Source organism: Cydia pomonella, chromosome 9 (assembly GCF_033807575.1).
Source record: "Cydia pomonella isolate Wapato2018A chromosome 9, ilCydPomo1, whole genome shotgun sequence".
NCBI lineage: Eukaryota > Metazoa > Arthropoda > Insecta > Lepidoptera > Tortricidae > Cydia > Cydia pomonella.
In genome coordinates this window covers 19,818,902-19,846,662 of record NC_084711.1, presented here as the reverse complement: position 1 = coordinate 19,846,662, position 27,761 = coordinate 19,818,902, and the positions used below count along the sequence as shown (strand labels likewise).

Here is a 27,761-nt window from a genome sequence, read left to right as displayed (position 1 = left end):
CCCCGCACGCGGGCACTATTGACCAATGAAACTGAGCCATAACTCAGACGGTTGGTAGAAGTGACCTAAGGTTTCTAGTACACCGCGATGAGGTTAAAGATTTGGCTGCGTACGACAGATTTGTTTTATGCCCAGCAAGTAAAAAGTACTCAAAAAATAGATTAAGTCTATACTTCGTTTTTTTTAGCATTAGAAAAAAGATACACAATCCTGACGTGTCTTTATTTTGAAAAATTATTGAAAACCGCTTTAAAAAATAGGTTTGTATTACTTATGAAAGCAAAAAAAAAAACGGCCAAGTGCGAGTCGGACTCGCCCATAAAGGGTTCCATACCATTTATGACGTATTAAAAAAAACTACTACTAGATCATATATTTTTTTTAGTTTTATCATTCTGTTATTTTAGAAGTTACAGGGGGGGGAGGCACACATTTTACCACTTTGGAAGTGTCTCTCGCGCAAACTATTCAGTTTAGAAAAAAATTATATTAGAAACCTCAATATCATTTTTGAAGACCTATCCATAGATACCTATGGGTTTGATGAAAACAACTATAGAACTAAGTTATCTTCTATAATAAATTTACTGTGCAACTTCCTTACACTTGAGATAGGTGCCGTGGAATTTCATTTCTATTTCAACGCCGAGGTAATATTGACAAGCTTTTTTTTTAAACTTGACACCTACTAGCAATTGAGCCAAATATTCGTAAAACTCATAAAAAGATGAGACCTACTTGTAGCCTTTTGTAAGTGAAAAAGAATCGTAAACTGATTTCACCCCTCTCATCCCCTAATTTGGACAACAAATGATTCTAACTTTTTAAATTCCCTTTTCGTATTTAGAACGCCCCATGCGGCACGACCGGCGCCACGTGCTCTAAGACGATCACCCTGAAAGTTGGCAGCGGAAAGAACGAGGAAATCGTCGAGCTTACCAAGGACGCACCTCTGCCCGACTTTTCAAAACTTGAGAGGTAAGTTTCTTACCCATATATAGTTCAGCCAAAATGAAATGTCTCACAATACAACAGTACAATAGTAACGTTAATGATTATTCATTATAAATCAGATACTTATATACCTATCACACTTCGCAACCAATTCTTACAAATTTGAGTCAACGCAAAACACCCATTCTTATCGTTTCCCAACCTAATGGTTAGGTAGCAGTACAATTTTAAATATTAACGGTAATTAGCACTTTACGTGCCTATATCGAAAATTTAAAGGGCCATATGGACTATAAAACGTTGTACGACACAAGTACGAATAGGTAATTCGTAACTTGTGTCGATTTAAAATACTCCCTTCGGTCGTAATTCAATTTTTTGGCCACTCGTTGCGAATTTCGTACTTAAAATGTCTTTTGTAGAATGTTACATTTTATGACTGTAAACAATAAAAAACACTAACCGCCTTATTCATAAACGTGTACCAAAGTTACGATGCCGCTAATAATCGTTTGTCCCTTTCCATCATACCAATACGTCGGAAAGGGACAAACGATTATTAGCGGCATCGTAACTTTATTACACGTTTATGAATAAGGGGGTAAAAGTTTATATTTGTGACCACGGTTGGCAAAACGTCCCACTTTGTCGCTTGCCATAAGGACGATATTTGCTTGTATCTTTATACGAATAACCTGACAAGGTGTCCTTATGGCAGGTGACAAAGTGAGACGTTTTGGAAACGTGTGGGGGAAATTAAGTTAATAAATAAGTCAAATTTAGTTACTTTTACTTGCTAACCTAACCTATTCGCTCCTTGTCGCTTCACTCGTCGTCGTATCTATTATTTGACTTCTTATTTATTCAGAATAAAGCTGCGTATCGCCGGTATCTACGTGTTTTTGGACGTGCCGAGTTTAGGCATGACCCTCCAGTGGGATCGCGGCATGCGTGTCTACGTTAAAATCGACTCTATGTGGCGAAATAGAGTGAGTACACGCTAAAGTATGCACGTTGTATTTTTACTATATTTATTTGGATTAGAGTTAATAAGGTTCAAATTCATGTGTTATTTGACGGGCTGTCAATGTCTGCCGCACACACGAAGAAGTACGCTAAAATAGCTACAAAGTTGGTTCAGCAAGTCAGATCAGTAGCTGGGCAGGCCCAGAAGGCTATGGCAGAATAACGTGGACATATACGTCATTGATTGGCCAAACATTGCTCAGAGCACACTCACCCAGTCAGTAAATGTTCAAGTACCTACTATATCAACCTTACTTACTCCTCTGGCGCTGCGACCCAAAGTATGTCTTGTCCTCCAACACGACTGCTCGCCACTGATCCCGGTCCCGTGCAGTTTCTCGCCAGTCTTCAACCTGGAGCTCTCGAAGATCCGTGTCCACCACATCCACTCATCGATACCTAGGCCGACCGGCCTGCCAACCTTAATAGGTTGAATTGTTATCACTGCGTTTCGTTTTACAGGTGAAGGGTCTGTGCGGCAACTACAACTCTGATTCGCGCGATGACTTCCAAAAGCCGGAGGGTGGCATCGCCGAGTCATCTGTCCTGATCTTCGCTGACTCTTGGAAGCTGAAACCAACTTGCCCCAAGCCTGTAGAAGTCGAGGTATATATATCTCCTCGGGATACATTAATTACGGTTATGAACGAAGTGATTAAATATTTCTAACAGTCAGCAACTGAAGAAGAGAAGATATATAAGTACACAATTACACCAGCATTTAAAGCCATACTTTAAATCTTCTTCTTCCTCGCGTTGTCCCGGCATTTTGCCACGGCTCATGGGAGCCTGGGGTCCGCTTGACAACTAATCCCAAGATTTGGCGTAGGCACTACTTTTTACGAAAGCGACTGCCATCTCATCTGACCTTCCAACCCAGAAGGTAAACTAGGCCTTATTGGGATTAGTCCGGTTTCCTCACGATGTTTCCCTTCACCGAAAAGTGACTGGTAAATATCAAATGATATTTCGTACATAAGTTCCGAAAAACTCATTGGTACGAGCCGGGATTTGAACCCGCGACCTCCGGATTGCAAGTCGCACGCTCTTACCGCTAGGCCACCAGTGCTTCTAAGCCATTCTTTAAAATGCTGGTGTAAAATAAAATTGAGACTTAGATACGTAGAATAGCCGCCACTCAGCTTGGTGACTTAATCTCAGTAGGCAGCGCTGGTCTTCCGTTGGACCATCTCAATGATGCCATGATAAAACAGTATTGGTCTTCTAATCCAATCGCAGGACCACTGCCGCCAACGTCCCGAACGCAAAGACTGGGCCACCAGCTCCTGCGGCGCGCTCAAACGCCACCCCTTCACGCTCTGCCACTCCGAGGTCCCCCCCACCCCCTTCATCGAGCAGTGCGAGCGAGACGCCTGCGCTTGTGACTCTGGGGATGATTGTACCTGTGTGTGTACTGCGTTAGCGGCTTATGCACATCGGTGTGCGAATAGAGGAGTTGTTTTCAAGTGGAGGACGAAAGATAGATGCCGTAAGTACCCCATAACATAGTGCCGTAGGGTAACATTTAGCTGAACTAAGCATAATATTTTGAATCACATGCGGATGATTGTGTGTGTGTCTATATTGGTTTAACGAGTAGAAGAGCTTTCTTTAAGTGGAAGACTATGGAATTGGATAGATGCCGCGAGTACCCCAAATGATAGTGCTGTAGGAGAATATCGAGAAGATGTAAGCATAATACGTCACATTGGATTATTATATATGAGACATATCGTTGTTAAGACTGTGTACGAAACATGCTATTGCAGGAGTAAGGTTTCACTTACACCTTTTTAGGGTTCCGTAGCCAAATGGCATAAAACGGAACCCTTATAGTTTCGCCATGTCCGTCTGTCTGTCTGTCCGAGGCTTTGCTCCGTGGTCGTTAGTGCTAGAAAGCTGAAATTTGGCATGGATATATAAATCAATAAAGCCGACTAAGTCGTACAATAAAATCTAAAAATTTAATTTTTTTTAGGGTACCTCCCCTACACGTAAAGTGAGGGTGAATTTTTTTTTTCGCTTCAACCCTAGAGTGTGGGGTATGGTTGGAAAGGTCTTTCAACACTAATAGGGGTTTTCAAGAAACATTTTTTGATAAAGTGAATATATTCGGAGATAATCGCTCCGAAAGAAAAAAAAAATGTGTCCCCCCCCCTCTAACTTTTGAACCATAGGTCCAAAAAATATGAAAAAAATCGTGGAAGTAGAGCTTAAGAAAGACATTAAATGAAAACTATAGCGGACAGGATCAGTTCAGCTGTTTTTGAGTTATCGCAAAAAGTTTTCCCTTCATAGTAAAAAGACTTACTTTAATTAGGTACTGATTATGCAAATTTGCCTATTTGTTTAACTCGGGTGAAAGGTACCGTTTCATCCCTTGGTTAACAATTTACTATACTTTAAGCTCCAGTTTAGCTTATTGTGACGGAAGAGTAACTACGGAACCCTACACTGAGCGTGGCCCGACATGCTCTTGGCCGGTTTTTATTAATCTTAGCTTAGTTTAGTGTAATGTATATTAATTAATAATTGATAATACATGTAATTGTAACTTTAATTTTTAATTTTTAATGTAATGAGTTTATACCTTAATAGATAGCATTTTTATTTATTTATTTAGGGTTCCTGACATTTGAAATCATTTTAAAATTGTGTATTTTTAACCTCATACTTTTTCTTTTATTTACGATGACACAATCTGTTATTATAATATTCTTATCATATTTTTCTATTAACAGCAATACAATGCGACGAAACTTGTGCCACCTACGACCCGTGCATATCGCCGTGTCCCGAGGAAACCTGCGAGAACACTTACTACTACAAGGAAATACTGCCTATATGCCAACGAGATACTTGTGTCGAAGGTAAGAATACTCGAATATGCAAGAGCGATGGAGATGCGTTCTTCGCGCCAATGATGTTATAACTAAAGATAGGTTATAGGCATTCCAAAAATTACCGTTTTATACACCCGTTTATTGTATACACCGTGTTTTTTCTTATTTGCGTTAATTTAGAGGGTGCATTCCTGAGCTTAAATTAAGTAACGTTCCCAAAGACACCGATATTCTAATTAACTCCATTTCGGAGATAATCAATCATTAATTTTTATCTTATAAGGCCATTACGAGCATGTACACTTGCCTTAGGGCCTGTTTACTTATTGATTAGTGTTTAGTGGGAGTTCATACATTTGCTACTAAACGTAAGTACTATCTCGGACGATCGACGTTCGAAATGACATTGATATGTCACAGTTTTCAATTGTTTGATTGAGTTAAATGTAATGCCCGTGTTACAACAACGCTATATGCAACATTTAGCTACTTTTTATAAAAATAAAAATAGTGAAAAAAAAAAACAAAAAAAATTTTTTTTATTAAAATTAACTATGCCATTTACTTTTCTTAAACGTACTTACCGATACCCCGAAGTTAACGAAATTCAATAAAAACACGGTGTATAAGCTTCTCAATTTTAATATTAAATTCTTTTTTAGGTTGCAAACCAAAGGCTGAAGAAAAGAAACAGTGTCCAGAGGGACAAATTTCCTTCAACATCACCTCAAACGAATGCGTGTCCCGCGGCCGCTGCAAGCCCGTCTGCATGACGTTGCCGGACGGTACACAGATTTTGGAAGGCGAGGTGTTAGAACAAGACGCTTGTCATACTTGTCGCTGTTCTAAGAAAGAAAGGATTTGCACTGGTCAGCCTTGTTCTACAGAGGTGAGCTATTTATAATTTTATAGTTTTACTCACAGGTTTCGACGACCTGTCTGGCCTAGTGGGTAGTGACCCTGCCTATGAAGCCAAAGGTCCCGGGTTCATATCCTGGTAAGGGCATTTATTCATGTGATGAGCATGGATATTTGTTCCTGAATCATGGGTGTTTTCTTTGTATTTAAGTATTTATAAATATGTATATATTATATATATCGTTGTCGTACCCACACCACAAGCCTTATTGAGCTTACTGTGGGGCTTAGTCAATTTGTGTAATAATGTCCTATAATATTTATTTATTTATTTATAGTCACAATATACGTTTTTTAAGCAAATGACACACGATGTATGATTTGGATGCTAGTCTTTTAGGGAAAATTTCATAAACTAGAAACAGGGGAAACCTGCTGGCGACATCTATAGTAAAATTTTGAAAGTGGCCAAACCTGTTAGATTTCTTCTTTCTCAGCGTGACAATAATTTGGTATTTCTTACATTTGGTTTAAAAATATTCCTTTTGTATTATTACTATTATAAATACAAAAATGACTAATTTACATTCAAGTTCAAACGACTGAACTGGACTTGAAAAAAATTGATTTGTTGAATAGTCATTCCGTACATGTTCTGAAGAGTCTACTACATTTTCTAGCAAAAGACTGGTTTGCCTTGATAGTGCGATGCGCTATGCTCGTAGAGACAAAACCTATTTCTAAGCTATATTTCGGAACACTAGACAGTTTAATCGTGAGTTAGAATTATGACGTTTTTTAATACATTAACATGTTGAAATGTTTGCAGGCGCCCACTGCCCCGCCAATAGTGATAACAACTCCTCACGACGAAGGCATGAAGTGCGTCCCGGGCTGGACGCCCTGGATCAACCGTGGGCCGCCAGAGACAACTGCCGATGGACATTCCGTCGAGAAGGAGCCTTTACCCAAGTTCAATGAAATGGTAAGTCTTGGTCAAGTTAAGTTAAAAAAGAAATGACATGGCGGCCAGCTGTCAGTTGGTTGTCAGGGCTGTCTTAGATACGGCAATTGCCGCAATGTTGCAGTATATAAATAGTTTAGTTTCAATTTTATGTTTTAGGTATAGTTATATTATGGGTCACAACGGAAGAACAGCGCTGGCTTTGCCAGCTACATGCTGAGTTGTGACCATTTTATGGCATTTTGCGCTAAATGTTATACATTGTATTGTCAACATGTTTTTGTCATCCGTGTTTGTTTTGTCATAAACAAATGTATTTTCTTTCTTTCTTCAAAACGTATTTTTGTCGAGTAAGTGATATAGCGCGATGGATAATATTTTATCGGTATTTCGTAGCGGTATGTTGTGGAAATAATTACTCTCGACAAGAAATCTAATCGTGTAACTAGATGGATTTGGTGGCTCAATATCAAAATAAATAGATCCGTTAAATAATAAAGGTGATTAAAATAATGGATAGAAATGCATATCCAAGATTTGAAGTTCACTTATCATATAAGAACACCTTTTTAACCACTAGTTTGACTACTTGTGTGTCTGTGAGTGTGTGTTAAGGTCTGTCTGCCTAACTGTAACACCATCATAGCTCTTAAACGGGCGAAACGATTTGAATGCGTTTTTTTAAGGCATCTTTGATTTTTTTTATTTTTTTTATACCACGACGGTGGCATACAAGTATACGGCCCGCCTGATGATAAGCAGTCACCGTAGCCTAAGGACGCCTGCAACTTCAGAGGTGTTACATGCGCGTTGCCGAACCTTTAAAAATCTGTACACTACTTTTTTGAAGAACCTCAAACTGTAGACCCTCGGGAAAACCTCGGCAGGTAGCTCATTCCACAACCGGAGCGTGCGCGGGAGGAAGTTCCTCTTAAACCGCACAATGCTTGACCATTTAGGTTCTGGGTGTGAGGATGAACACCCTGCCGACGGCGGGCGGTGCGGTGATAGAAAGCGGCCGTGGGCATCATGTCAAACAATTCTTCAGAGCACAGCCCATTGTACAAGCGGTAGAACACACATAAGGAGGCAAAGTCTCTCCTTAGACTTAAAGATTCAATACCGCTTCGTCCAAATCGGTTCATCCATTTCATGCATTAGGTTAATTTTACTATTGTTGTATTTCAACTTCTTATATTAAACTTACTTATATCTTTTTACCTCTCCGTCTAGCAAATTGGTCAGCCAATGTGTGGGAAAAAGAACATGACCCGCATTAACTGTCGCACTACAGTGAACCACCAGACGCCCAAAGACACCGGATTGAACGTAGAGTGCAGTTTAGAGAAGGGCCTGGTGTGCAATGAGATCGGGAACACGTGTCCGGACTTCGAGATACAAGTGTGGTGTCAGTGCGAAGAGGAAGATGAAAGAGGTATGTCAGTCATCGGCTGCACTATTAGAACGTTTTTTACATTGTCCGATATCATAGAACGTTTTCACATTGTCCGATATCATAGAACGTTTTCACATTGTCCGATATCATAGAACGTTTTCACATTGTCCGATATCATAGAACGTTTTCACATTGTCCGATATCATAGAACGTTTTCACATTGTCCGATTTCATAGTATCCGACCTTTGAAGAAACTAGAAAATGCCCTATGGCATCAAGTACTTTTATTTTTGCATTAACGCATTCTTTTGAACAAGAAACAATCATTAAATCTATCAAAAATATAAAAAAAACTTCTTTGATTCTTTGTAGTTATATCCGACATTCGACATCAAATCAGATCTGAAAACGCTCTAGAGTTGATTGCACTGCAATCATCGGTCACCATCAAAACCTTCACAATTTATTGTAGGTATGGAAAGTTACATAGTTGTCTGCTGAGTGATGTTGATGAGTCCAAACTCCAAAGTTGTGGTGCAACGCAGCTGGCTCAACTGATAATTCGTTACCCTTATTACAAAGATAGTCTATCGATGGTAGAAAAAAAATACACTTAAAGACGGAATTGTAAAATAAGTATCGCGGTCGCTAAATGGCGTTTTGAATTGATGCTTCCTGAGATACTAGGTGTTATTCATACCCTTTGCCAATGTTTGATGTTCTTCCTCGCTTTGTCCCGGTATTTTGCCACGGCTCATGGAAGCCTGGGGTCCGCTTGACAACTAATCCCAAGATTTGGCGTAGGCACTTGTTTTTACGAAAGCGACTGTCACCTGGCCTTCCAACTAGGTAAACTAGGCCTTGTTGGGATTAGTCCGGGTTCCTCACGATGTTTTCCTTCACCGAAAAGCGACTGGTAAATATCAAATGATACAATTTCGTACATAAGTTCCGAAAAACTCATTGGTACGAGCCGGGGTTTGAACCCGCTACGTCCGGATTGCAAGTCGCACGCTCTTACCGCTAGGCCACCAGCGCTTTCTTTTTGCCAATAATTGATGAATATTCTAAAATAAATGATATAATTGACTTTATTAAAATATGCACTGACAGACAGGTAAAAAATTAAAAAGTATTCCCATGCTGTAACCAGTACTATAGTTTTTAATTTAGGCATTTACGATACACTTATGAATGTCAAAAACTATCACTGGTACGATTTCTTGACCGCTACGATTGCAAACTTAACCTAGGCTATCTAGAGTTGGCCCAGCTTAAATAAAGTAATAATATATATTTTTTTATTTATACAAGGAATTCCAACAGCTTTAAAAATACATTAAACGTTTTAGATAGTAATACAGAGCCAATTACAGGAACTCGCAAATAGAAACTGCATATATAATTACAAAGTACACACTAGATACAAAAGCACATATATTCGACTATAATATTTTCGACTAATCCTTAAATCCTTTACTTTCGATTTAAAACTAGCTTTTTATGTAACGTTAAACGTGGTTTTTGTCACCAGGTCGCTCCCTCCCCGAAACCACGAAACCTCAAAACGAGGAAGAAGGAGGAGAAGTCTTCCAATGCCTGAACTCCAATCACCCGAACTACCCTCACCCGAGCGACTGCAATAAGTTCTACGAGTGCACCCCAGACCTACTGAACCCTTCGAAACCCCACACGGTTCTCAAGTCATGCGCTCCAGGGCTCATGTATAGTAAGAAGCTAATGGTCTGTGATTGGCCAGCTAGCGTCATTGTGGATAGGCCGGAATGTGGTTCAGGTGAGTTTTAGAGCGACTAATATATGAGTAGTAACCAAATTAACCGAACAGCAGGAAAAGAATATGCTAAGGGCCTTGCGCTCTGACCCTGGCCATGTGATTTCGGAACGCTAAACCGGCCAAGTTCAAGTCGAACTCACACTCCGAGGGTCCTGTACTGCCACAATTTTTTTCACAATGTATTTTTTTCGGGGGCCCTGCGAGCTAGTATGCTAAGGACCCCGCGCCTTCTTAATCTGCCCTTGGTAATAACATTGGAAATATATATGAAACAGATTACATACCGACTGTAATTAGTTCTACGAATGCACTTCAGACGTACTGAACCCTGCGAAACCCCACGCGATTCTCAAGTCGTGTCAGTACTGAGAGTTCCGCTACTTGACGCTAGATGTCGACTACGAAAATAATAGTATTTTTGGTAACAAAACCGTTGTATGGAGTGAGCACTCTTGGTCGTCTTAATTCTCTTTGGTTTGCCTGCCTCCCTGCAGGCGATATTTTAGAGAGCACACCACAAATGAAAACCAGTCGAAATTCGCACTCTCTACATTTATCTTACTTTTTGAATTGCGATGTAGGTATACCTAAGTATTTTCATCGCATATACTGATATGCGGTATACTGATACCAAAGACTATACGGTCACATATTTTCTGTATGAAAAGTTTGATAGACGCCAAGCTATCTGTCACAAGAAAGGTCGAATACTTATTTCACTCCTACGAATCTGCAACGTTTACTCTGTCACGTGACAGTACATTCAACACATATTTTCAATATTTTTACGTTCACGAAATAAATTTCATTGAGGTCTTGGAATTTCAACTTCAAAAACTGAACTAAGTAATTTTAACTTTTTTTTTCAATATAAATTTTCCTTGATCCTCACGGCTGCGATATAGGGTCAGCAATGACAATCAAAATGCAATTCTTAATTTAAAATATCAACATCGTTTTTTTGTTGACACATTTTTATCATTAGAACTCAATGGGTTAATAACTCTCTGTTAAAAATGCATTTTATTAGTCACAACGCCTACTACACCAGCCACCTCGACAACGCCGAGCCTCTGCCCTCCCGGACAGGTGTTCAAGAAGTGCGCGTACTCGTGCGACAGCCTCTGCGACCACTTCAAGATGACCGTCGTCAAGAAAGGACAGTGCAAGTTTGGAGAGGTAGCAAAACAAATATATTTTTTGGTTCAGCTAGCCATTGTAAGATTATTCCTAGTTCCTTCGTCCTTTGTGAAATTCCAGGGTGATAAGTAGGTATACTGTGTTTGAATATTTAAAGAACAAGTTATATTTTGATGAGTCTAATCGAAGTTTTGAAACAAATAAAGTAGCCCAAATTAGGCTAAGTTTTATTAAGTATTTCATTCATATTTTTGTCAAATGAAACTTCTTCAAACCGTTTATAAATGTATCAAATAAGTTCTACCATTGAATGAATCCGCCACATGCTAATGTTTTTAAGGTTGTAATACACTGAACTGATTTTTTTTATATTTTCAGAAATGCATTGAAGGCTGCGTGGACCAGTCCGTAGCTAATATAAAATGCGAGTTTTCTTCGCGCTGGCGTGACGAGAAGACGTGTGTGCCGCTCAAAGACTGCACCTGCGATTATGAAGGACAAGTCATTAAGGTAAGTATTAATTAATTTATTTATGACTAACTATTTATTTATGGAACTAAAAATAGATATGGAGTGGTAAAAATATCTCTAGGATAACATTAAAAAGGTTAATGTGTAGAATAACCTATGCTAAATACAGTGTATTTTTGGGGAGCATCCTGGTCACGGCACCGATTAGAATAGGTTCAGTAAGCTTACTGAAGAAAATTAATTGACCTACTTACGAAAAATTGTAGTACTAACTAAAATGAAGATACACACGCAAAACTTAAAGCAGTTAAAATAATCTGTAATAGAAAAAAAAAACCTACTTCACATAACAGTTTGAAATGTCATTATGTTATTTACGACAATAGAGCATCTCATAACAATTACAATGAACCACAGTAATTAAAAAATACGTGTCATTGAGGTGTTCACTACATTGTGTCACTTTTTTTAATAATGTGATTGCTTGATTTGTTGATGAAAATGCAAAAATGCATGCTTATAAGCTGCTTGTAAATGTTTTTGTCCGTGTTGCAATCTGTATAATTTTTTTGCAAAATTACCTAAAAATAATGATCCTCACTGCACGTTTAACTAAGCAAAGTTGATAAACTGATAGCCGTAATACAAGCATTTATCTGTACAGCCGGGTGGTGTAGTAGACGAGCAATGCAAGAAGTGCCAATGCCTCGACAACGCCCTCCACTGCGACAGCAGCGAGTGCGTGTCGGTGGCGCTGCCCCCCGGGCCCTCGCACCTGCCCATGCTGTTCCCGCCGCCCGCCACGCGGCGTGTCACGGTCACTACGACGCCGGCGCCGTTGATCGTGAGGACCACGGTGTCGCCGCCGCCTGAATGTAGCCCGGAAAGGTTCGAGTCAGACCTATCTAGCTCTGCATAGACTTTAAAGTTTTTTTTAAACATAAGTAATTAGAATTTAAATTTAAATTTTGGTAGGTCTATAGTTGTTTACTTATATTTGTTTCACATGCCGTGTTTACCTGTAATTGTGACACCACTCCTTACATGTATTAGCTTGTACGTTTTAATGTATCGATGTCAACAATTGTTGGTGAACCTTAAATAAATAAAATAAATAAATAAATAAGTAAGAAAGTATATGGACATACCGTCATAATCTACAAATTCTTATGAAAATATGAGGTTTATAGCACTTTCCTTCTTTGTTTTGTTAAAGTGGGTGCAGAGTTTGCTTATTAAATATATTAAAGACGGGTCACTCACGTAGTTTAAATCAAAAAACGCTCCACCGACCGAGGAGTGTCGTCAGGAGCTCGCGTTGGCGGACCGGCGCAGACTGCGAGCCGCAGCTCTCCGCGCCCAACCCGAAGGGTTTGCTTAGACGGACTAATATTTTGTGTAATTCTTCGTCAGACAATCGTGAACTTGAAAAAATTGTATTAGTTTTCTTTAAAAAACAAAGGTGACATACTCAATATCCTTGATTACAACCCTTGATTTCTGTTGCCCATTATAACAAATCAAATATCTGTCTAGAAAAAGATAGATTTGAAATTCAAAGTCGTTTCCGAATGTGTTTTACTCGTACAATTCACAATGCCCTGTTAAACCGGGGTCTACATTGTTATTGACATGACATTCAATAAATAAAATAAAATTAAGATGTGTATGCTTTATCATACTTTTTTATCGTTGTTTATCCAGATACAAGAATCTACTGTGGCAAGGGGAACCACTCGCCGCCTCATCCTTCGTCGCCAGTTCGGTGGACAACGAGCATTTCGCACCGCAATACTCCAAGCTCAACGGTCAGGCCGAAGGGGATTCTGGTAAGCGTTTAAAGGAATATTTTAAATTATAAATGGAATTGTCATACACACGATACACGAATTGATGTATGCGCGGCCTTTCTTCTGGTTGGAATACGTCGAAGAAAGATGTCAGGCTTGATTCTCATTATCCTTCTTTGGGAAATAAAAACGTTCATACTTACTGTATATTTTGGGATGTACTGCCATATAATTATTATTTTTGTATAAAAATGATAATTTTGATCTCATAAAGCATAACGTCTAAAATGTATGTAGGTATCTGTATGGTAATATTATAAAATCCTTCACCTGCCATATTGGACAGACTAGAGAATTTCTGTATAGTGCAAAAAAATTTACTCATCCTAATGTGTGGTTAAATGTCCCTTATGAGGGGCATACAAATCAAACTTGTTTTCTCTTAAAATATAATCGAATGTATATCACGATGAGGTCATGAGATTTGATCTAACAAAAATGTCTGAATGATCTTCAAACCATTGTTTGTCCGTCTTCAGTCCACTTAAGGATGATTCACGCTAGACCGGGCTGGGGCCGGGCCGGAGCGTCCGACACGTTATTTTCTCCGGAAGCTCCGGCCCGGCCTCGGCCCGGTCTGGCGTGAATCATCCTTTACCAAAAACAACCTTTGACTTTACCCTGCGAAAATCTTAACCCTGAGTAAAGACTCCACCCTGCAAACATCTTTCCAATCCCCAGGAGGAAGCTGGCTCGCAGCCGACCAAGACACAGACCAGTTCATCCAAGTAGAACTGCCTACCGCCCAACCGATATACGGCGTGATCATGCAAGGCAGCCCGATGTACGACCAGTACGTCACCAGCTATGAGGTCATGTATGGCGATGACGGACATGTGTTCTCGTATGTGGAGGGAACGAAGGGTGATCGACAGGTAAATTTGTATAAATAAATTCGTATAAATAAATTAACGCTCTTTTTACACAATCAGTGTGTTCTGATCAGGTTCTGATCAATTTAAACACCTTGCCCACATAGCAACTGTTTACACAATCAATGTATTCTGATCAGGTTCTGATCAATTTAAACACCTGGCCCACATAGCAACTTTTTACACAATCCGTGTGTTCTGATCAGGTTCTGATCAATTTAAACACCTGGTCCACATAGCAACTTTTTACACAATCTGTGTGTTCTGATCAGGTTCTGATCAATTTAAACACCTGGTCCACATAGCAACTGTTTACACAATCAGTGTGTTCTGATCAGGTTCTGATCAATTTAAACACTTGGCCCACATAGCAACTTTCTACACAATCAGTGTGTTCTGATCAGGTTTTGATCAATTTAAACACCTGGCCCACATTGCAACTGTTTACACAAACAGTGTGTTCTGATCAGTTTCTGATCAATTTAAACACCTGGCCCACATAGCAAATTTTTTACACAATCTGTGTGTTCTGATCAATTTAAACACTTGGCCCACATAGCAACTTTCTACACAATCAGTGTGTTATGATCAGGTTCTGATCAATTTAAACACCTGGCCCACATTGCAACTGTTTACACAAACAGTGTGTTCTGATCAGTTTCTGATCAATTTAAACACCTGGCCCACATAACAAATTTTTTACACAATCTGTGTGTTCTGATCAATTTAAACACTTGGCCCACATAGCAACTTTCTACACAATCAATGTGTTCTGATCAGGTTCTGATCAATTTAAACACCTGGCCCACATTGCAACTGTTTACACAAACAGTGTGTTCTGATCAGTTTCTGATCAATTTAAACACCTGGCCCACATAGCAACTTTTTACACAATCAGTGTGTTCTGATCAGGTTCTGATCAATTTAAACACCTGGCCCACATAGCAACTTTTTTGCTAGCTGTATCTTTAAGGTAGCTCAAATAAAGTTTTTATTGGTGTTAACGAAAAAGGTAACTAAAATCACATAAGTACCTATCCTATATCCTAAAATCCATCAACCATGCATCATTTGGCTCTAAAGGATATTTTCCAATAAAAACTATACACTACCAAAAAGTTTAAGACCAAACACAGAATATGCAAATAATCAACATTTTAATTATTTTTTTTACGAAAATACTACTTTGCAGTAGATACCTACAATCCGAAAAATAAAGCGTTAAACGCGTTTATTACCTCTGTAGCCTCTACAGATCTTTGCTGAATGTTTGAGATCGTTGTCTTCTTGCAAAACATATGGGTTACCGATCAAACGTGTTCCTGAAAATGAAACTAAAAATTGTGTTTAGTTTTAAACTTTTTGACGGTAGTGTAGATAACAATATTAACACAATTTTTTCCTTTTCTTTTGACCACTTGGGTATTGCGTCAGACAAGTCATAATTGCGGAACAACAATCGATCTAAGAATGTATGATCGACAATTCGATTTGAAGTCCATCAGCGTATTTAACAATTAATTTGACGTACGGTTTGACCTAGTGGGTAGTGACCCTGCCTACGAAGCTGATGGTCCCGGGTTCAAATCCTGGTAAGGGCATTTATTCGTATGATGATCATGGATATTTGTTCCTGAATCATGGGTGTTTTCTATGTATTTAAGAATTTATAAATATTTATATATTATATATATCGTTGTCTAAGTACCCTCAACACAAGCCTTATTGAGCTTACTGTGGGACTTAGTCAATTTGTGTAAAAATGTCCAATAATATTTATTTATTTATTTATTTATATGATAACTCTGATATTGATGCACTTTGATACTAGACCTTTTTCTGAATAGGCAGAATCTGAAGAAACAGTTAGCAATGACCACATGAACGTATCATTTTCCCAGGTATTCCGCGGGCCAGTGGACCACGTCGGCGCAGTAAAGCAGATGTTCACACCCCCGATTGAAGCGAAGTTCGTCCGCATCAGGCCTCTGACCTGGCACGACAATATCGCTGTACGCTTCGAGCTGATCGGCTGCGGAGAAGTTACCACCACCACTACTACTACTGTTGCTACCACGGTAAGTGTCAGATCACAGAGTTACATCTTAGGAATTATTGTAAGGGCCTGTTTCAGTAAAGTTCATAATATTTTTTTTATACAACGGCGGTGGCAAGCAAGCATACGGCCCGCCTGATGGTAAGCAGTCATCGTAGCGTATGGATGCCTGCAACTCCAGAGGTGTTACATGCGCGTTACCGACCCTATTGTTATTGCCACTTATTCCCTTTCACACTGCCACTTGCCTCGTTTCACAATCTTCAAATATGACTAAGAGGAAAGTATACCACCAATTATTATCCACTTCTAGATATTTTCCATTCTCCATTATTTTTAGTATTGTATTGGCGCAATGAAAAACTAGGTTTCAAAATTTACGATACAAAAAAAAATTTTTAGGACAACGTGAAACTTTAAAACTAGAATATATTATTCTGAGGCGATCGACATCAAATCGATTTAGTGAGTGAAAACGGTTTTCTCCCGAAATGGAATCATAGATACCTACCGTTATTTCGTTAGGATCGCAAAGTTATTCTTCCCTCTTAACTGGTAGATAAACACCTTTACAACTTTAGGTAGTTTTATCTGGCGGTTAATTTATTTGTTAATTAACTATCCAATACTTTACTTGGACATTGTGAAACAGCACCTAAATTATTCGACTTCAGTTATCGGTTCGGTATGTCATCGGAAGTGTAGTAAAAGATTCCTTTGGTTGGTCTTAATTAAAAAAATATTGAATAAATATGTTCACACAGTATTTTTATTACTTAAACGTTACATTTTCAAATAAATTAATGTGTTCCAAAAATGTCTACAATACAATCTTTCACGTGGCAGCTACGCAACATAAATTTGATCTGAATTTTTACGTGGCAGCTATGCCACATAAAATTTAACTGTCAGTCATTCGAAACGAGAGATATAGTATAAAAAAGCTTCTAGTTTTATTCTGGTTCAACTAAGTCTTTTTGTTTCTTTTAGTTTTCGTTAAGATCGCTATTCAGCTGCAACGGCGGCTTAAAACTGACGAAAATATTCTAGTGGCCTATTCCATGAAAGCTAGTGGCTAGACGTAAATAAAATCAAGCTTTCATGAAATGAGTCCCTGATCCACGTCGATTTTGTTGCAATTGCGGACAAGTGCGAGTCGGACTCGCCCACCGAGGGTTCCGTACTTTTTAGTATTTGTTGTTATAGCGGTAACAGAAATACATGAAAATACATGTGAAAATTTCAACTGTCTAGCTATCACGGTTCATGAGATACAGCCTGGTGACAGATGGACGGACGGACGGACGGACGGATGGACAGCGGAGTCTTAGTAATAGGGTCCCGTTTTACCCTTTGGGTACAGAACCCTAAAAAATGGCAAGAAACTAAGAATATACTAGTTTCTTTGTAATAAAATTACGCTTCATCCTACCGACTGCGCCAATGAAAGTATTGTATTTTTTTTCAGCTCGAGCCTTTACAGTGCACGGAACCTCTCGGGCTAGCAGCTGACCTGCCGGTTGACAGCATCGAAGTGAGCTCCAACAGCGAGGATAGGAAGTACTTCACGTTGACGGGACAAAGAGGATGGAGGCCGTTGTATAGCACGCCTGGGGAGTGGATCATGGTGAGTCGCAAATGGGAGCAAGGGGCAAACAATCAATTTAGCCCTCTAAGTCCCAGAGTCATGTTGCAGTATGAAACTTTCTTTTATTCCATCATAGTTCATTTTGCCTTTCGTGACATCGTGAGGAAACCGGACTAATCGCAATAAAGCCTAGTTTACCCTTTGGGTTGAAAAGTCAGATGTTTTAATTTTTTTTTTAATAATAGTAGCACAAATGGCGCATTTCAATAAGAAATCGTCTTCGCCAAATACAACTTAGGAAGGGAGCTTTATATGTATAACTTACCCACACCTAAGAGAATTTTAAATAGACATGGATTGTCAAAGAAAACTTATTAGCCGCAGCAAATTTACTGCCATCTTTCGACACATGATTAAAACTTTTAGAACGCCATTTGACTTTGATCCTTATTCTTTCAACGGTATGTGTTCAATTTGTTGAATATCAAAAAGTGGCGCCATCTAATAGATCAAAGGCCAAAGGTATGGCGGCATCGTTTCGAGCGATAACACCACAACCTTTGGCCTATGCCCGGTAAGATGGCGCCACTTTTAGATATTTAACAAATTTAACACATATCAGTGAAAGAATAAGGATCAAAGTCAAATTGCGTTCTAAATGGCGGTCTAAGCAGTTACGGTCGGACTTTCTCCTATTATATTTATTTTTATATTAGTTCGACTTCACCGCCCCGCGCAACATCACCGGCATCAAGACCGCCGGCGGCGTCAAGGGCTGGGTGACGGCCTACAGCGTCATGTACACGGCCGACTTGTCCACGTTCCACCCGGTGGTGGACGCGGCCGGCGCACCGGCCATCTTCCCCGCCAACTTTGACAGGTAAACCTCACAATCAGGCGCTGCTATTCAAATAGTCTAAATTCAGACCTTGACCAATATTAAGATTGATATTTGTCAAGATTTTGTGTGGAGGAATTGTGAGAGCTTTAAACCATTTTCATAACTGCACGCTTTTTTTTATTAACAATGCGTAATTAGTTAAGTATGCGTATTTCTTTTTTTTATACTACGTCGGTGGCAAACAAGCATACGGCCCGCCTGATGGTAAGCAGTTTCCGTAGCCTATGTACGCCTGCAACTCCAGAGGAGTTACATGCGCGTTGCCGACCCTAAACCCCTCCCCCTCGTTGAGCTCTGGCAACCTTACTCACCGGCAGGAACACTATTACTTTGTGATGTGAGATTTGGTATATTTACAATACCTACTGTATTGTATTATGTTGTGACAGGGATAGCGTGGTAACCACGGAGTTCCGTCCGCCCATACACGCGCGCTACCTCAAAGTGTTGCCGGCCAAGTGGAAGAATAATATTGAGATGAGAGTCGAGCCTATTGGCTGCTTTGAACCGTACCGTAAGTATTTTTTGCTATTTTTTATATATTTATAAACCCATAGTACGGTATTTAGTCTATCGCTTTCACTCAATAGCTTATTGTTACACATTTTGGATTAAATCAACTCTCAATAGTTCTTACATCCCGGCGGATGCTGCTTCTGCGTGCCAATAGCACAGACAACGGCAGCATCCCCTCTTTGTACCCCTTACATTTCATTGAATTATCGAACACTCTCAAGCTTAGGGGAAGCTTTGACTTCGGTTCTACGCACGATTATCAAATATCCGGGAACACTGTTCCGTTTACGAGAATAGTACTTTACAGAGGCCGGGAAATGGCAATTCGTGGATGAGTTTCGATTTTGTCGGACGACGCGTAGTGGAGTCCGACAAAGAAGACGAATCCACGAATTGCTTTTCCTGCCGAGGCATATATAGTAATTTTCTTCAAACATGCGAGGAAATAAAGTATAATAATCATTAACAAGCACTCAAATTGAACCTTCACGTCAAGAATGTCAAAACAATTTCCCTCTTAAATATTTTTTAAAAGTTAAAAGCACTTATTCTGCCATTCAGTACGATTGAATTTTCGTTCATTCAATATAATTGTCCAATATAAGCTGTATGTGCACGCACGAGATCCTAAAAAAAATATTAAAGTTATATAGTCTTTGATTTTATTAAGCAATATTCGCACGATCATGCACGATGGTCTTGTAAAAACGAGACATGACACAGCTTGAGATAATGCTGTTTGGGTTTTTCTTAGCGGATACGTGTCTTTAAAAAGTAAAAAACAGTACAGTAATAACTTCCTGTCCTCTAAAACACGACAGTAATGGTTTGATTTTTTTTATTTATTTGAGTTGGACCCTAATGAAGACCTTCCCGTACTATTTTTGCTACAATAAGGTGAACATTTCCAAGCATATTAGAGAAAAGGACATAAAATATCAAAAATTTCCATGTCACAATAGCGAAAAAAATCTAGCGTGACGTGTTTTCTGTCATACAGCGACACCTACGACAACACTCGCTCCCCTGCAATGCACGGAGCCCCTCGGTCTGGCGGCCGACCTCCCCGTCGAGAGCATCGAAGTGAGCTCCAAGAGCGAAGATAGAAAGTACTTTGCGCTGTCGGGGCAAAGAGGATGGAAGCCTTTGTACAGCACGCCCGGCGAATGGATCATGGTAATCAAATTTTAATTCTAGGGAAAATCTGGTGTGTAAATGGACGTAATGGGGAGGGCTCGTAAAAGCTGTAGAAGCGGTTTAGCAGATTCATACGATACAACAATGCATATATGATGAGCATCACAACCTCTTACATGTTTTTCGCTGAAGAAGTTTGAAAGTTCGTTGTTTCATTCTACTCAAAGATAATTTAGTATAGAGAATTTGTCATAGTAAATTTTGTAGTCAAATAAATTTACTGCCATCTTTTGACACAGGACTAAAACTCTTAGATTGACATAAGGCTATTTGACCCATGTTCCTTAACTGATATGTGTTAAATATCGAACGGTGTCGCCATCTACTCGAGTATAGGCGAAAGGTATATCGCCATCAATTAGAGCATACATTTTTCTTGACTTTTCGGGCGTTATTTTCTTAAACTTATTTTATCTTATTCGGAGTTATATATATCTTTGATTCTACCTCAGGTAGTCATATGAGTAAGACCTATCTGAAAGCCCATACATAAGTACAGTGCTTGCATATAAATTAATCATGGGCTACCCAACATATTTGGGAAGTATATTTTCGCAGAGAAATTTGGTCAAAAACGGTCGGCTCGAACGTAACCCGGCATAATTACCTGTTTATAATTCCCATAGCCAAATTATGACAATTTAACCATTTGAACGTTATGCCTATCGTACGCAGTGCGTCATCGTGAACCTCGTCGAATGGTCGATGAATCTTTTTTTTTATAGAACATTTTTTACACAACTTGACTAAATGCTACGGTAAGCTTAATAAGGCTTGTGTTGTGGGTATAAATACTTAAATACAAAGAAAACACCCATGACTCAGGAACAAATATTCATGCCCATCACACAAATAAATGTCCTGATCAGGATTTGTACCCGGGACCATCGACTTCATAGGCAGGGTCACTACCCACAAGGCCAGACAGGTCTTTGGCCGTTAATAAGTAATAAGTTGCACCTTTTCCTTACCAGTTCGACTTCAGCGCCCCTCGCAACATTACCGGCATCACGACCGCCGGCGGGCCCAACGGCTGGGTCACCGCCTACACCGTCATGTACACGTCCGACCTCAGCACGTTCACCCCAGTAGTGGACGACGCCGGCGCACCGAAACTGTTCCCCGCCAACTTCGACAGGTAACCCAGGGAACCCAATCAGCTCTGTTTTCTTTCTATTTTTATTTTCTTTTTAGTGTGTTTTATACCGTTACCTCGCCAAATCGCCTCAATCGAAGACCGACGCTGGATAATAGCCAGCAATATGTTGAATAAGGAACAATTTAGTGACATTACACTACACACAGTTATACAAATACTTATGTAAATAATTGAATACTTGAATTTAGAACATTAAAAGATGGCATTTCCCACTGCAAAACATTTACTTCGCAGAAAATCAAATTCGAAATTACCTAAATAATGTAAATGGCCCTTTTAAAACCTTGGTCCTCATGCCCTTTCGCACTAAGTACCTTATACATACTTATATTTGTACTAAACTCACAGTACTGTGTTTCAACAGAGACAGTGTGGTGACCACGGAGTTCCGGCCGCCCATACACGCGCGGTACTTGAAGGTGTTACCGGCCAAGTGGAAGGACAACATTGAGATGAGAGTCGAGCCCATAGGATGCTTTGAGCCTTATCGTGAGTATTTTTCTTATTTTTGGGTTTCTCTATGTAGTTAAAACAACAATATTGCCTGGCTGTTGGCGCAACATAAGTACTCATATTAAGACCGGTTGACGACACATGACGTCACACACATACGTCACGGCTCCCCGCTCCGCATACCTACATAAGACTGCACCGTACAGCCGAAGCGGCTACACATATTTTTATATAAATTATCCAAATACCTAAACGTAATATTGTATCTAGTTATAAGATAATAAAAAGAAGAGAGTACTATCCTGGAGTTTCTTCATTCTTCATCAGAAGAGCTTAATTGAGGAGTACGTTGTATATTTTGGCGACCGTGACAGGTCGACGTCAAATTTATCGTGTTAGGCGAGATCTGCCGCTCGCAGAGTCACCAGCTTGTTTAAAACGCAACTAAGTCCAATTTTAGTGAAATAGTAGCTCTTTAAACTCCTAAAGCTCCACCATTAAAAAAAAAAATTGACAGTAAATTCCGTATATTTATCGAACTTGCGCTCGCTCGGTCAATATTGTACAACAATCTTGAAAATTCGGTAAAATCCTTGTTTACTCATAACAAAGCATGTTTTCCCACAGCGGTGCCTACAACCACCCTCGCGCCCCTTCAGTGCACGGAACCCCTCGGGCTGGCAGCTGACCTCCCCATTGAGAGTATCGAAGTGAGCTCCAAAAATGAAGATAGAAAGTACTTCGCGCTCTCGGGGCAAAGGGGGTGGCGGCCGTTATACAGCACACCTGGCGAATGGATCATGGTGAGTCAATGAGAATGGATAAATTCAGGAAAATGGCGTAAAAATTTCATGATTTTAACTCTGCCTCATATAATGGCAGAGTCACATGTCCTGTAACTGTAGAATGATTTAACTGTTGATGCATTACTACGGTGCTTGATCGTTTTCACTGTGCGCGCATTAATTGAACTAAATATTTGCAAACGTATTTTCTACCAGTTCGACTTCACTGCCCCGCGCAACATAACTGGCGTCAAAACAAAAGGTGGTGTCAACGGCTGGGTGACAGCTTACACCATTATGTACACATCGGACCTGTCCACCTTCAACCCAGTAGTGGACGATACCGGTGCAACAAAGGTGTTCCCCGCCAACTTCGACAGGTAACTAGTTTCCAGGAATTCGATGAAAAAATGTATTAGAATGGTTCAGTGACCAGGATTCTATGTGGGTAGCTGATCCGGCATAGCTAAGAGTAATAGATATAGAAAATTGTATGCATTTTTCTGAGGCCAGCTCTTAGTCTACTACAAAATGGGTCATTTTTTTATTATTTAAGCCTGGCAACCTTATGTTACCCAAGACATTAATTTCAGTTTTTAAAGAAATGCGGTATTTAATCTACTTATATTGTTTTAACAGGGACAGTGTGGTTACCACGGAGTTCCGGCCGCCCATACACGCGCGGTACTTGAAGGTGTTACCGGCCAAGTGGAAGGACAACATTGAGATGAGAGTCGAACCTATCGGCTGCTTTGAACCTTATCGTAAGTACTTTTTAATAATAACAATATTTATGTATTTTTTTAACCCCTTAGTGGAAAATTTCGTCTAAGTTCCACAAACGCAAAATTCCGGTCGTTTCATCATCCAGAAAATATATAGAGCCAAAAACGCACGTTGGACATTTTGAAATGCTTGATTTGAGGAGTTTAAAACTTTGCTCCGTAATAACTGAAGATTCTCTCGGCCCCACTCAAGGGTCTTCCGACAAACCACGTTTGAAAGTTGCCTTTTCTGACAGAAATTACTTTAGGATTCGGGTTTCTGCGTTTTACATAGTTTCTTCCATAAGTACAAACATGGTGTCAATTAAAAGTGTTACTACCACGCTACCACTTTGTTTTTTAAAACAATTCTTCCTTCTTTAACACATATTCTTTTCTCCAGCGGCAACATCCCCCAAGCCCACGCTATCACCTTTCATCCCCACCACGGAAGCCTGCGTACTCTGTCCTGGAATACAGTCAGCTTCTTGCGACTGCCACAATGGAACTGCCAAGTATTTCGACGGCGACGGCTGCGTGACTAGAGACCAGTGCCCGTGTGTGGAAGGCTTTATGACGTAAGTATATAAACCACGTATTGTGACTCTTATACAGTTATGCAGCTGGGACAATGGAATTGCCAAGTATTCCACGCAATCCTCTTTCATCCCCAACACGGAAGCCTGTGTACTCTGCCCTGGAATACAGTCAGCTTCTTGCGACTGCCACAATGGAACTGCCAAGTATTTCGACGGCGACGGCTGTGTGACTAGAGACCAGTGTCCATGTGTAGAAGGGTTTTAATGCGTGAGTACACCACGTATTGTGAAACTTCTAACATGTTCTACTTCATCAAATGGTGCTTTTTAACATTTACTATGAGGCCCGAAAACCTAAAAAAACTGCCGTCTTATACGTTTCGGTTGGGTCTAAGGCACAGCAGATTATTTGCGATTTCAGGGGCTAGTTTCACAGTAAAATTTTCTAGTATAATATAACCTACATATTCGACACCTACCTACATATTTGACAACCTGTCTGGCCTAGTAGGTAGTGACCCTGCTTATGAAGCCGATGGTCCTGGCTTCAAATCCTGGTAAGGGTATTTATTCGTGTGATGAGCATGGATATTTGTTCCTGAGTCATGGATGTTTTCTATGTATTTAAATATTTATAAATATGTATATATTGTATATATCGTTGTCTAAGTACCCGCAACACAAGCTTTATTGAGCTTACCGTGGGACTTAGTCAATTTGTGTAATAATGTCCTAAAATATTTATTTATTTATATTCACTCCTCAGACATACCTAACAAAATTAGCATGAATAAAAGAGAACATATAGTAAAAAATAATCGTTGTTCCTGCCAGGTACGCCGTTGGTTCCTCATTCCGCGGCACCAATTGCGATGAATGTGTGTGCAAACTTGGTGGCGTAACGGACTGTAAGCCTGTCAAGGAGTGCAAGTGTGCTTCGGTAAGTTTTGAGGATTTCAACTGTCAAAATTGCAATATTTTACAACCAAGAGCCTATTTCATCAACTTGGCAATTTTTACCTGACATTTACCGATCATTGTTGGTTCAACAAGTAATCCTTGGCTCTATATGACGATGTTACCGAGTCAGAGAAGTACAGGAACAGGAAATTGTCAGTGTCAGGGGTCAGTGGTCAAGGTGATAAAACAGGAGGCCCTGATGTCTGAAACTTACCCAAAGACGATCCGATCACTGTCGAAACATAGCTTCTGTTAGGTTGTCTTTTTCGCTCCTATACTGCAATAGGTGCTTTAATATTATATCGTGACAATACCCTGCTTTGTCGTGACGATAAAATTTTGTCGTTGCTGTGGACGATCATTTAACGACCAGCATAAAGTATAAAAGAGCCCAATCACATTAAAGCACATTTAACGTGCACGGTACGTCATGTATTTCACAACTTCTTTCGATAATTTCATATTACTCTGTAAGCATCCAGTTATATCCTAGTGAATAATTCTTATTCACAGGACCTAGTCCCAAAACTGACATCCACCTGCGAATGTCTCTGCGAGCCCTGTCCTGTTGGAACCAAAATCTGTCCAACTAGCAAGTTCTGTCTGGACATTAAGAAGTGGTGTGATAGTCTCCAAGATTGCCCTGATGATGAGAGGGATTGCTCCACCACCGCGCCATGGGTGGTGACAACTGTGGAGCCTCCAGTGGTAACTACCATTGTGCCGACGGTAGCTGCTACTTTACCTACCACTACAACCATTAAACGTAAGTAGATTATATAGGGTTTGGATGTATTGAAGTAGTAGGATAGCTTCCAAGATTGTCCTGATGATGAGAGGGATTGTTCCACCGCTGCACCATGGGTGGTGAACACTGTTGAACCTCCAGTGGTAACCACGATCGTGCTAACTGTTGGTGCTACTTTGCCTACCACGTAACTTTGAGGTTATGCTCAAGTAGATTCTATTGGATGTTTTGATGTGGTGTGATAATAAATATAAAAGAATGTGTTGATGATGAGAGGGACTGTTCCACAACTGGATCTCGGGTGGTAACCGTTGTTGAATCTTTAGTGGTGACCTATGTCATGTTGACAGTGGCTGTTACTTTACCAACCACTACCACTGTTAAACGAAAGTCTGAGGTTATGTTCAAGTATTTTTAAGCCACCAGTGATTACCTAGATTTAGCATGAACGTGACCATTAAACCTTTTAGTAGCTGTGTAGTTGAGGGGAAAAGCCTGTACAAACAAAATCAATCGTTCGCGCGATAACCGCTGTGTACTAATGATTGACCTGCTACATCCAATTTGTTTTCACCATCAAACACAAACAAAATTACATTAATAACAACTTTTTTCTAGCTATCGAATGCGAAGAAGTGAAATGCCCACCAGGCTACTTAGTCCGCCTGATCGCCTCCCGCTACACCAGTTCATCGACCTCCGATCTACCTCCACCACGACCTCGTCAGTCTTACAGGCGATACCAGACTGGCTACGCTAAGGGAGGGTCTAGAGGTGGATACGCAAAGGGTGGATATGCGAAAGGAGGATTTGCGAAAGGTGGATTCACGAAAGGAGGATATGGTGGTGGTGAGTATTTTATACGTTCAATGGATTTCATAAGACAATTCTATTTTTTCTCTCCTTTTGCTTGATCAATATATCGACTACTTATTTTTTTTATCCGCCTGAGGACTGAATTTTATCTAAAATCAAACTCACCCCATCATTTAATGAAAAATACCTATTTAAATGTGTGATTGACTGTTTTTCGTTACACAACAAGAAGGAGTAAAATGTAGACATTCCAGACTTATTTTAATACTTTTTCTATCCACAGGCTCATCACAATCACAGAGCTTCACCCTTGACAAGGCGACCCTGCCAACGGCCGCCCCCAACACCACCAAAGAGTGCCAACAGTTCAGATGCGTTCCGAAACTACCCCCCCTCCGCCCCGGCGTCACCCGCGCTCCTCAGATCTGCTCCACCCCTGTGTGTCCGCCAGGGTACTCGCTGAGATTGGAGGCTGTTGCTGTAGCCAATGAATGTCCACAGTAAGTTTTTACTTGACTAAATTAAGATCCTTACTTTAAAAAAATCTTTAAAAATTGAAGCAACTGATTTTAGATACTGATTTGCTGACGAAAAAGGTTTTAAACTGCAAAATTTTCCACTTGAATCACTTGGATATAATCTTGGACAGATCTCGGAAACCTAAGGTAAGGTTGCCAGAGCTCAACGAGGACGTGGAATATTAGGGTTGGCAACGTGCATGTAACTTGTCTGGAGTTGCAGAGACTGCTTACCATCTGGCGGGCCGTATGCTTGTTTGCCATCGACGTAGTATAAAAAACTTTTCACAGTTTCCGTTAATAAGTAATCATACTAATTATCCAACTTAACAGATACGGCTGCGTACCTCCTCCCGAGCGTCAAGTTTTCTGCAACGTCACTGGACGTACGTTCAACACCTTCGACGGCTCTGAGTACAAATACGACATCTGCTATCACATGCTGGCGCGGGAAACCACCTTCGGGGACTGGACTATCATCCGTGAGTAACTTCTGTTTCCCGATGCCCAACCATCCCTAAATAGACGACACAGGCGACCTCCCCACACCAAAGATATATAACTCCGTATAAGATAAATAAAGTCTAAGAA

The 27,761-nt window shown here is 40.1% G+C and overlaps 1 protein-coding gene across 1 annotated transcript in view; it reads left to right on the top strand.

Annotated features, from left to right (window-relative positions):
- The window catches only part of LOC133521644 (hemocytin), a 98,352-nt gene that overhangs the window by 31,547 nt on the left and 39,044 nt on the right, over positions 1 to 27,761 (top strand). The window contains exons 26-55 of the mRNA XM_061856726.1: positions 848 to 978; positions 1,823 to 1,943; positions 2,443 to 2,586; positions 3,220 to 3,469; positions 4,722 to 4,850; positions 5,486 to 5,712; positions 6,511 to 6,666; positions 7,879 to 8,080; positions 9,577 to 9,837; positions 10,868 to 11,016; positions 11,356 to 11,487; positions 12,113 to 12,336; positions 13,153 to 13,277; positions 13,980 to 14,173; positions 16,072 to 16,248; positions 17,695 to 17,853; positions 18,531 to 18,694; positions 19,105 to 19,229; positions 20,232 to 20,407; positions 21,403 to 21,566; positions 21,952 to 22,076; positions 22,668 to 22,843; positions 23,042 to 23,205; positions 23,465 to 23,589; positions 23,993 to 24,167; positions 24,963 to 25,068; positions 25,602 to 25,854; positions 26,455 to 26,685; positions 26,936 to 27,152; positions 27,504 to 27,652. Of these exons, the coding sequence (XP_061712710.1) occupies positions 848 to 978; positions 1,823 to 1,943; positions 2,443 to 2,586; positions 3,220 to 3,469; positions 4,722 to 4,850; positions 5,486 to 5,712; positions 6,511 to 6,666; positions 7,879 to 8,080; positions 9,577 to 9,837; positions 10,868 to 11,016; positions 11,356 to 11,487; positions 12,113 to 12,336; positions 13,153 to 13,277; positions 13,980 to 14,173; positions 16,072 to 16,248; positions 17,695 to 17,853; positions 18,531 to 18,694; positions 19,105 to 19,229; positions 20,232 to 20,407; positions 21,403 to 21,566; positions 21,952 to 22,076; positions 22,668 to 22,843; positions 23,042 to 23,205; positions 23,465 to 23,589; positions 23,993 to 24,167; positions 24,963 to 25,068; positions 25,602 to 25,854; positions 26,455 to 26,685; positions 26,936 to 27,152; positions 27,504 to 27,652 (5,131 nt within the window). The remainder of the gene's footprint in view (positions 1 to 847; positions 979 to 1,822; positions 1,944 to 2,442; positions 2,587 to 3,219; positions 3,470 to 4,721; positions 4,851 to 5,485; positions 5,713 to 6,510; positions 6,667 to 7,878; positions 8,081 to 9,576; positions 9,838 to 10,867; positions 11,017 to 11,355; positions 11,488 to 12,112; positions 12,337 to 13,152; positions 13,278 to 13,979; positions 14,174 to 16,071; positions 16,249 to 17,694; positions 17,854 to 18,530; positions 18,695 to 19,104; positions 19,230 to 20,231; positions 20,408 to 21,402; positions 21,567 to 21,951; positions 22,077 to 22,667; positions 22,844 to 23,041; positions 23,206 to 23,464; positions 23,590 to 23,992; positions 24,168 to 24,962; positions 25,069 to 25,601; positions 25,855 to 26,454; positions 26,686 to 26,935; positions 27,153 to 27,503; positions 27,653 to 27,761) is intronic.